The sequence below is a fragment of the Kryptolebias marmoratus genome, unplaced genomic scaffold, assembly GCF_001649575.2.
Source record: "Kryptolebias marmoratus isolate JLee-2015 unplaced genomic scaffold, ASM164957v2 Scaffold98, whole genome shotgun sequence".
Classification (NCBI taxonomy): Eukaryota; Metazoa; Chordata; class Actinopteri; order Cyprinodontiformes; family Rivulidae; genus Kryptolebias; species Kryptolebias marmoratus.
Genome location: NW_023665832.1, coordinates 3,486 through 13,880, shown reverse-complemented (window position 1 = coordinate 13,880; position 10,395 = coordinate 3,486). Strand labels below are relative to the sequence as shown.

General features: G+C 48.6%; 2 protein-coding genes across 2 annotated transcripts; one reads left to right on the top strand and one right to left on the bottom strand.

The window, feature by feature from the left end:
- Nucleotides 1-97: 97 nt before the first annotated feature.
- On the bottom strand, nucleotides 98-1,859 carry acd (ACD shelterin complex subunit and telomerase recruitment factor). The gene has a single exon (XM_017404639.3). It carries the CDS (start codon nucleotides 1,825-1,827, stop codon nucleotides 352-354), a length of 1,476 nt encoding a protein of 491 aa, XP_017260128.1. The 5' UTR covers nucleotides 1,828-1,859; the 3' UTR covers nucleotides 98-351.
- Nucleotides 1,860-2,864: 1,005 nt separating this feature from the next.
- gan (gigaxonin) lies at nucleotides 2,865-10,389 on the top strand. Its single transcript, XM_017404638.3, has 13 exons — nucleotides 2,865-3,021; nucleotides 3,345-3,567; nucleotides 3,821-3,935; nucleotides 4,137-4,487; nucleotides 4,592-4,660; nucleotides 5,535-5,686; nucleotides 6,380-6,501; nucleotides 6,573-6,685; nucleotides 6,825-6,974; nucleotides 8,057-8,193; nucleotides 9,196-9,330; nucleotides 9,720-9,829; nucleotides 9,919-10,389. Exons 2-13 carry the CDS (start codon nucleotides 3,383-3,385, stop codon nucleotides 10,089-10,091), a joined length of 1,812 nt encoding a protein of 603 aa, XP_017260127.1. The 5' UTR covers nucleotides 2,865-3,021; nucleotides 3,345-3,382; the 3' UTR covers nucleotides 10,092-10,389.
- The last annotated feature ends 6 nt before the right edge of the window (nucleotides 10,390-10,395 follow it).

Below are 10,395 nucleotides of genomic sequence, written 5' to 3'. Positions count from 1 at the left end.
TTTATGGAACCAGGTTCTGATTATTCTAACTTTAGACAGAACCCAGCGGGTTCTTGTAGTTTTGGTTCAAATCAGTGGTCAGAAAGATTCCTAAAGATTTTTTTTTTTTTAATAAACTTTATTTTAGAACCTTTAAACTTCAGAAACTGCAGATCAGCTGGAGCCACAGAGGAACCCAGAGATCTGCAGACACTCCAGAACCAGAACATCCAGAACATTCAGAACATCCAGAACCAGAACATCCTGACAGAAAAGTGTCAGAAAGAAAACGAGGATCCAGGTTCTGCAGCTCCGTCTCTGTCCTCAGGAGAGGAACTGGACCGTCCCAGAACCACTCAGCCCTCTGTCCCATCAACTGATGTCTGGACAAGGTTCTGGAGTTAGAAGGGTCCTCAGAGCCCAGCGCAGAACCGACTCCTCCACTCGGAACCGGCTGCAGTCCAGCAGGTTCTGACCCGTCACTGTGTAGGTGTAGGAGAACGCCGTGCCGTCCCTGTGGACGCTGGGGGTTCTTCTTGGGACGGCCTGTTTGGGACTGCTGCCCTGCTTGGTTCTGGACGTTTGGGTCTCAAAGAGCCACGATGGGGGGCTCTGGCTAAGCCCCGCCCTCTTCTCCACCTGCTCAGGTGTGACGTCACACCGCTTCCTCTTCGGCTTTCTGTAGTGGACCGTCTGGTCCCGGTCCAGGGCGTGACAGGTCTGCAGCACTGCGGGGGTGCGGGTTCCGTCCGAGGAAGGAGGTTCTGCTGGACTCTGGTCGGATGATAGCGAAGACGAGACCGGGAGGCGGGTCTGAGGGTCCTGGTACGGCGGGAGGGTGCTGGGGATGCTGGGGACGGTTGCCGTGGCAACAGAGTCGGGTCCAGATGAGACACCTTGGCGGTTCGGTGTTGGTTCCGGAGATGAATCCTCGGTTGAAGAGGTGATGCAGGGAGGGGGGAACATGTCCCAGGGGTTGGACAAAGGCCTGTCAGTCATGTCCTCCTGCGGGACGTCGTCCTCATGGGGGACAGGTGAGCTCTCTCCTGGATCTCGGACTGATTCTGCACCTGCCGGATCAGGTACCTGCCAGTCCACATCTTCCACAGACTCAGCCCTCCTCTGAGTTCTGGTCCCAGAACCCTCAGGGATCTGAAGAAGCTTCCCTGGGACAACGAAAGGCGCCTGCCCCCTGTACCGGATCCGGTCCACGTCCCAGCTGGTGGTGGACTGGGTCAGAGACGAGTTCCTCAGCTGGTTCTGGACGTCCTTCAGAACCAGCTGCAAAGAGTCGTCCTGCCACTCATCCAGCATTTCGGACAGTTCGCACAGGTCCGTCCGAGAGTCCTCCTGGGCCTGCAGGGACATCCAGGTCCGGCAGATCTTCGCCTGGACGGAGGCCAGGCTGGTGCAGCAGGGGGGGCTGTCTTTAACCGAACCCACCGCGAACGTAGCCAGCTGCCCCACCGACAAGAGGAACCTGCATTTGGTGAGTTCCGGGTTCATGTAGAACCGGAGCCGGTAGTCCCGGACGAACACGGTGGTGTGGAGGAAGCTGCTGAAGTCCTCCCGCTCCTCCTGCTCCTGGACGTGTTCCCAGGCGGCCGCGGTGAGCACGGCGGGAATCTGCAGCACCCCGTCGGACAGGAAGATCAGCCCGATGGGTCCGTCCGGACCCCGACCCAGAACCTGGGACTGAGACATCTGACTCAGCCCGACGACGTGTGCCTTCAGGCAGCCGGAGCCGCTGCCGCCGCCCCGGCACGGCTCCTCCTCCCCCGGGCCGCTGTAGCTCAGGACCAGGCGCTCGATCCACGGAGCCAGTTCGGTCTTATCAGGCCCGGACATGTTTGGAGTAACACCGCGAGTCCGCCTGTTAGCTTCCGACTGGAAACACGCACCGGCGCAACGGTTCCACAACATCGAAGAACAAAGTTAAAACATTCAACTGTTTATTAAAAGTAAAAGAAATAAAATAGTTCAAAACAATAATAACCCCAAACCAAGATTCTTTCTAAGGAATTCTACATAATATATTTAAATAATCTTTAAATTGAGCAAATTATATTTGTTAGAACCAATAAATAGGTCCAAATAAATATATTATATTTATTTGTATATTATAATACATAAATAAATACAAGGTCATATTTCTGTATGACAATTTTGATAATAAGAAATCTGAAAAACATGGCAAATTTATCTTTTCAATTTTTGAAAAAACTCCTGACTAAGTTTAAGCTTTAATAGGGACCAAATTTAAATTTTGGCCACTCATGGAACTGAGTTTAACACTCCTGATTCAAACTACTGTGGAAACAATACTCTGTTACAAAAAGGTTTTGACCTTTTTAAGGTGCTAACTTACAGATGATCTGATGCAATCCACTGACTTCATTATAACCTCAAACTGGATTCAGTTGAATCATTTCAAACTGTCATGAATTGGGTCTATTGACCTCCTTAAAAACAGTGGACCTGTGCTGGTGTAGATTCATCCAGAATATAGCAAATATGTATATATAAACAACAACAAAGCGTGTATGCAAATAAATGTTTACTTGTTGTTGCAAAAAAATGAATTAAAGTAAAAAAATCTACTTGTTGATGAAGCCCATGTTGTTGCAAAAGTTAACTCCTCATTTTTCTTATATAGCAGAAGCTTTAAGGCTGTTGGAACCATATTTACTGACGCCTGGTTGAAGAGACGTTTGCGGGTTGGAGAAAAATACATTTTAACTTTGTGTTATCTGTAAAGGAATGTTACCATTACGTGGTTTGGTTTTACTATGTACAGTTTAATGGAAAATACAGAATTACTTTAATACTGTTTAAGTTTTAATCACAAATTTGTACAATTTAATGAGTTTATTTGTTTAGTTTTTTACTTCACAGATACGTACTGTATCTGCTTTGTCCTACGGTATTAAACGCAGCACAGTTTTCTTACAAGATTCTCGCCCGGAGTGATTCATGGTTCTGTAAGTGGAGTTCGGCACTCCCTGTGCCCCAAAACACCAAACAGCACTCAGCAATTTTAAGGTAAGGCACTAAAAATGAGCAATAAAAAAATAAAAACATGACACGTGAAGTCTGAACTAAAGTCGTTAATCAGAAGCCGTTTGTTTACATGTCCGGCTGTGTGGCTGCTAGCTTAGCTGTTCTCGCCAAACCTGGTTTAGAATTTGACCCATTTAAGGAATTTCTGTTTGTCACACGAATGTAAGCTACTTAGAGAAAAGAAACTATACTTTATACAAATAAACATGTTTTACACATTATTCGGTTTGGTAGTTATTCACCAAACACATACTGTTAATTAGTAAATATTTCAGAAAAGTTAGCTTGTCTGGTTCTGTTGACAGGAGAAGACTGGGTTTCTCGGGTTGTCCGAAGCCGAGACATGCCGAACTCTACATCCAGTGAGCCCGGTTCGAAGGTTTCTGACCCGCAGCACTCCCAGAAGCTGCTCAGAGTTCTTCGTACTTTCTGGCAGGAGCAAAGTTTCCACGATGCCCTGCTGGTGGTTGATGGAGAGGAGCTTCCGATTCAGAAAAACATCCTGGCTGCTGCCAGCCCTTACATCAGGTCAGTCTCACCTGCCCAGGTGTGATCAGGTCAGTCCCACCTGCCCAGGTGTGATCAGGTCAGTCCCACCTGCCCAGGTGTGATCAGGTCAGTCCCATCTGCCCAGGTGTGATCAGTCAGTCCCACCTGCCCAGGTGTGATCAGGTCAGTCCCATCTGCCCAGGTGTGATCAGGTCAGTCCCACCTGCCCATGTGTGTAAAGCAACATGGGTGTGTCTGACCCATTCTGCTGTTGATCTTCTTCTTCTTTTAGGACCAAACTGAACTACAATCCTCCAAAAGAAGATGGCTCCACCTACAGAATCGAACTGCAGGGCGTCTCCATGGCGATCATGAAACAGATCCTGGACTACATCTTCAGTGGTGAAGTGAGTGGAGCCAGTTTATGCTAACAGTAGCACATGTTAAACGTCAGTTTAAAACAGATGATCATCAAATCTGATGAACCCATATTTTATTGTTGTGGAACATATCAGATGTTTCAGGTGTTCCTCCAACAGTCTGTAAACATCCAGGGGCAGGCGGAGCGTGAGCTGCTTTAACTCCTTCAGTCTGGTCTTCTCGCTCAGATCGCCCTCAGTGAGGAGACCATCCAGGACATGGTGCAGGCGTCGGACCTGCTCCTCATGACCGACCTGAAGCTGCTCTGCTGCCAGTTCTTAGAGAGCTGCATCACCGCGGAGAACTGCATCGGCATCCGGCTCTTCTCCCTGCATTACTGCCTCCACCACGTCCACTACGTCGCCACTGACTTCCTGCAGACGCACTTCCGCGACGTGACGCTCACCGAGGAGTTCAGGGAGCTTCCTCACCAGCGTCTGTGCGAGCTGCTGGCCATGGAGAAGCTGAACGTGGGGAACGAGAAGCACGTGTTGGAGGCCGTGGTGCGATGGTTCGCCGACGATCCCGACGACCGCAGGGTGGGTGACGCTCGGAAAGACGTGGCGCTTTAAACAAAACGGAAACATACCTGCAGAGCATATTTATCCAACAGTTTAGATGTTTTCTATTCTGGTCATTGTAGGTCCACATGAAGGAAGTGATGTCAGCTGTGTGGCAGCAGGGGTTGGACCTGAGTTACCTGAGAGAGCAGGTAGAGTAAACTCATAGTGTGGGAACATCCTCTGAATGTTGTTACCTGTAAATGAAGCTGAAATTTCCTCATTTAGTTTAAAACTTTAGTAGAAACAAAGATGCAACTTCAGCCCGAATTATTAGTTTTTAAAAAATCTTTCAGAAGTGTTTAATCCTGTCAGAGCCACTGTAATACTGAATTAAATTATAAAAGTAGGATTTGTTTCTTTTCAGACGGCTCTCATACTGATTTAAAAAAACAAACTGAATTTTTAAAAGTTAACATTTTGTGCAAAGAAGAACCTTTATTTGAACAGGTAAGTCAGTTGAGAACCAATTCTCATTTACAATGACGACCTGGTAGAAGAAGGTAAAAGAAGCAGCTAAACACTGAATTTAATACGAGCTGAAACAATCAAACAGATGCTACAACCAGCAGAACAGCAGCTACAAAATGAAGTTTGAAATACAGCAGTTAATAGCTAAAACTAAAAGCTAAAATGAGTAAAACTGTCGCTAAAAGCTAACAGTAGCCTGAAGAGATCTCAGTGGATTTAAAGGGAAATATTTTCAAAAAAAGTATAAAAGTTACAAAAAGCAAAAGTCAGTGCAGCTATCTGCTGAAGAGCCGAAGGTTTTAACATAAGAACAGCTAAAGTCTGCAGAAGGAAAGCAGGTGTGTGAACGCTGACTCAGCATTTTAACACTAAGTTTAAGACAAATCTGTTGAGTGATTATGACTCAGATTTCTGTGTTTCTGCAGCTCTTTCAGTTTTAGAACCTGGAATATTTTCCAGCCGGTTCCTCTCAGAATGTTTCTCTGACAGCAGGAAGTTAATCCAGCTTTTCTTTGTTGCTTCTGAGTTTAAACCCAACTTGTGTCGTGCCATCAGTCCATGGGGGAGCCGCTCATGAGGGAGGTGATCCGAGAGTTCTGCCAGAAGGTTCTGACAGACGGCCCGCCGCAGGGCGAGGCCATGCTCACCGCCTTCAAGCCCAGAGGTTACTCCGAGTGCATCGTCATCGCAGGAGGAGAAGATCGCAGGTAAGCTGCAGGAAACAACTGAGTAATGTTTACTGACATTAGATTTAAGAATATTTATATTTGTCTGAACGCTGAGTCAGCATTTACAGATTTCCTGTTCTTTCTTCTTCTCTACTTTCTGTTCATTTAATTGTTCAAGTATCAAAACGTTCGGCTCATTCAGGCGATGGCTGCTGCACCTTTTATGCTTTTCAAAACATTTAACTTCATGTACTAATATTTTTCCTTCAGAAACATTGTTCTCTTAAAATCTGCTTCAGCTGCTGCTGTTAGCTTTCAGCTAGCGTTCTGCTCCTGTTAGCTTTCAGCTAGCGTTCTGCTCCTGTTAGCTTTCAGCTAGCGTTCTGCTCCTGTTAGCTTTCAGCTAGCATTCTGCTCCTGTTAGTTTTCAGCTAGCGTTCTGCTCCTGTTAGCTTTCAGCTAGCGTTCTTCTGCTGTTAGCTTTCAGCTAGCGTTCTGCTCCTGTTAGCTTTCAGCTAGCGTTCTGCTCCTGTTAGCTTTCAGCTAGCGTTCTGCCTCTTTTAGCACTAACAGCCCAGTTTCAGCTCCATCAGCGCTCAGCGTTCAGCAGATAATCTCTTTCCTGTTTGTTTTTCGGATCTTTTCGTCACTTCCTGCGAGGTGAACAGAACTGACCGCAGTTCTGGACTTCGGGTCACGTTCCATCTGCTCCGATTGTTTTCTTCTGCTCAGAACCAAGAAGCCGACCTCTGCGACACGCTGCATGTGTCCGCTCTACGACCCCAACAGGCAGGCCTGGATCGAGCTGCAGCCGATGGGCGTGGCTCGGGTCGGCCACGGGATGGTCGCTGCCGGTGAGTCGGGCGCCGCTCAGAGCGCCGTCAGAAGCAGCAGGATGACTGATGCGGTTCTGTCCTGTTTTCAGAGGGCTTCCTGTTCGTGTTGGGTGGAGCAGACGAGAACAACACGGTCCTGGAGAGTGGAGAGAAATACGACCCAGAGTCCAACTCCTGGAGCCCCGTACCGCTCATGCTGCAGGTACTGCCTGTAGTACTGTCTGCTGCAGGTACTACCTGCTGCAGGTACTATCTGTAGATAGTACCTGATCTGGTCCTGGATCCTGGACCCTGAACCCGGTTGGACTGAACGTGTCTCACAGCATCTCTGATGTCCTCAGGCTCGTCAGAACTTCGGCGCGGTGGAGCTGGACGGCCTGATCTACGTTCTGGGAGGAGAGAACGACGTCGCGGCGCTGACCTCCATGGAAGTCTTTGATCCACATTTCAGCACCTGGAAGATGCAGACGAGCATGACGATGATCCGCAAGGTAACCCAGAACCCAGCTCAGAACGGGCCGACCCAGAACCCAGCTCAGAACGGGCCGGCCGACCCAGAACAGGCAGAACGGGCCGACCCGGTTACCTAAGCTGGTACAAATATACAGAATCGATGTTTCAATGTGTAGAAAAACTTTCAAAATAAAACAGAACTCCAATAAAAAGGTTAGAATTGTTAATAATAATAATTTTAAAATAAATAAATCTTTGACTTGTCACCCGCCACCAAAGGGCGGACGACGGTGTTTTTGCTCGTGTCTGTTAGCAAAATATCTCAGGAACCACTGGATAAATTTTGATGAAACTGTCAGAAATGAATAATTAGATGTACATCTACAACTGATTAATGTTTGGAGTCAGCCTGATTAAAGAAGCAGCCAACTGACCTTGGCTGCGGCGGCCATCTTAAACAAAAAGGCAAAAAAATGTTTCACTTTTTTGAAACATAGGATGAGAATCATTCAGTCAGGTTTACAGATACTGAGATAAAATTTGTTGTTTGTATAAAAAGTTGCTGTAAAAATAATAAAATTTAATAATGTTTTAAAGGGTTTTCTGGGACGTGTAGGTAAATGTCATCAGACAGTCAGAGCCTTTCTGGTCAAACTGAAGTTTTGCTGTAATTTTCCTGGAATTTTTTTGCTGCAGATGCATCAGATGAGATTATTTCTGTAACAGAGTCTGACCAGCAGGGGGCGCTGAAGCCTCCCTGCAGCTCAGTTTGGGTCGAACGGAGCCTGAACTGCAGCTTCTTGTTGCATCGGTTCAACATTAGCAGCCGTCAGAGAGCGACGCTCTTACCTGTGTGAGGAAAAACACACCTGAATGTGTGACTAAATAAAAACCTGATCCTTTTTTAAACAGTCAGAGGCTGTGAAAGTAGAAGGAGAGACACAAGGAGCCGTTTGCTCTCAGATGTTTTCTGCAGGGTTGGTTAAACTCCATCATCTGCTTCTCCTGAGAGAAGCATGAGAACAAAATCTACCAGCGTCTTTGTTCTGGAGATGAATGAACTCCATGTTTGTCCCAAAAAGGAGCAGAAAGAGTTTTTCAGTGATTCTTCCTCCTGCAGGTGGGCTGCTACGCCTCCATGAATAAGAAGATCTACGCCATCGGTGGCGGCGCCGACGGAAAGCTGTTTGACTCCGTCGAGTCCTTCGACCCTAAAACCCAGCAGTGGACGGGCCTGTGTCCTCTGAAGGAGAGAAGGTAAACAGCAGAGAGGAGCAGGAAGGTTTCTGTTTGGTCACATTTAACTTTGGTTTGTCGACAGGAAGTGAGCCGTCGCTCTGCAGTCGCTGTCACAACTCCAGAAAGACTGGTTTTGGTTTCAGTTTGACTTTAGTTGCACCTCGTTGGCTCTGATGTATGAAAGCGCTGCTGGTGAGTCAGTCTCAGCTGCACTCCTGCTTCCGTCCTCCGTCCGTCCACATGTTGTCCTCTCTGATGTCCCCCGTAAGAGTTCACCTCAGAACCAGAACCTCGGTTGGAGAGGGTTTCCTCTGCAGAGATGATCTGCGTTCCTGCTTCTTTCACAGCCTCATCCAGTTAGCTTTACTGAAGGTGGACGTTAAAACTTTGGCTTTAAGCTGGAATCACAAACACAAAAACAACCTCAGGATGTTTAAAGTTGTTTAACTCAGTTATTTCAGACAGATCAGCTGTTTGAAGGAACATCTGATGATTTATATACAGATCCATGCTTCAGCTGTGCTCCATCTTTCCTTTATCTCTGATCAGTTTCCTGTTCCTGCTGATGGAAAACACCCCCACAGCATGATGCTGCCACCACCGTGCTTCACTGTAGGGATGCTGTTCTCAGACATGCTGTCCTTGATGTTTGCTCTCATCTGACCACAGCAGCTTCTTCCAGAAACTCCAACCACTCCGGCCTTTTCTCTTTTTCCTGCTTCTCCTCCATGAAGCTTCTCGTGGTCCCGAGGACAGGTCCTCCATGTCCCAGCTCTTCGTCCTCCTGGATGTCCCTCTGATTAATGTCCTCCTGACCCGCTCTGTGGGTTTTGGAGGACGACCCTCTCCTGGCAGGTTTGCTGTGGTGACATCATCTTTCTGGAGCTCTGTGAGACGTTCAGGGTTCTGGTGCTTCTCCACAGAATAATAAAATGTTGTAAAGCTTTTTATTTCTTCATCTTTTTATGTTCAGGTTTCTGTTTAAACAAAAATAAATAAAATGGATTCCTTCCTGCTCAGGTTTGGCTCGGTGGCGTGCGGCGTCGGTCAGGAGCTCTACGTGTTCGGTGGCGTCCGCAGCCAGGAGAGCGAAAACCCCGAACAAAGACAGATGATGACCTGCAAGTCTGAGTTCTACCACGACGAGATGAGAAGGTTCGTAGGTTCGGTGCAAGTGATGAGTCCAAGTGATTTCCAGCAGCTAAAGCTAAGAAGTAAATCTTCTTTTAGGTTAAAGGTTTCCGGCTTGATTCAGATGTTTGGGTTTAACAACAACCACATTTTAACAGAACCAAAACATTTATTTACAGTCTGAAAATCATCCAGCAGCACGGTGGTTGAGCGGTCAGAACACTGCCTCACAGTCAGAAGGTCCTGGGTTCAAGCCCGGGCTGGTCCTGGGTTCAGGCCTGGGTTCCTCTGGGTGGAGTTTACATGTTCTCCGGGTTCTCAGGCTGCCTTCAGGCCTCCATGAACACAGATCTGATTTTACGGCTCCTGGCTTTAAACTCAGAACCTCAGAACTTTGTTTGATTCTGGTTCAGGTGGATGCTGCTGGATGACCAGAACCTCTGCATCCAGGCCAGCTCATCCTTCGTCTACGGCGCCGTGCCCATCGGAGCCAGCGTCTACGTGGTGGGAGACCTGGACACGGGTCGGTAAAAGGACCGGAGACCTGCGGTTCTGATGGGACTTTACCTGGACCGTCAGTTCTGATCCGTTTGTCCCGTTCTGTGCGTGCAGGAACAAGCTTCGACTACATCCGGGAGTTTCGCCGCAGCACGGGGAGGTGGCACCGCACCAAACACATGCTGACCTCTGACCTGTCCAAAACCGCCTGCGCCGCCCTGCGGATCGCCAACTGCCGGCTGTTCCGCCTGCAGCTGCACCAGGGCATGTTCCGGATCAGGGTGTGAGTCCTCCCCGGGTCGGGGAGCGAGTCGGGAGCGGGTTCCCCCGGGTCAGGGAGCGAGTCCTCTCCGGATCGGGATGTGAGTCCTCTCCGGATCGGGGAGCGAGTCCTCTCCGGATCGGGATGTGAGTCCTCTCCGGGTCGGGGAGCGAGTCCTCCCCGGGTCGGGGAGCGAGTCCTCTCCGGGTCGGGGAGCGAGTCCTCTCCGGATCGGGGAGCGAGTCCTCTCCGGATCGGGATGTGAGTCCTCTCCGGGTCGGGGAGCGAGTCCTCCCCGGGTCGGGGAGCGAGTCCTCTCCGGGTCGGGG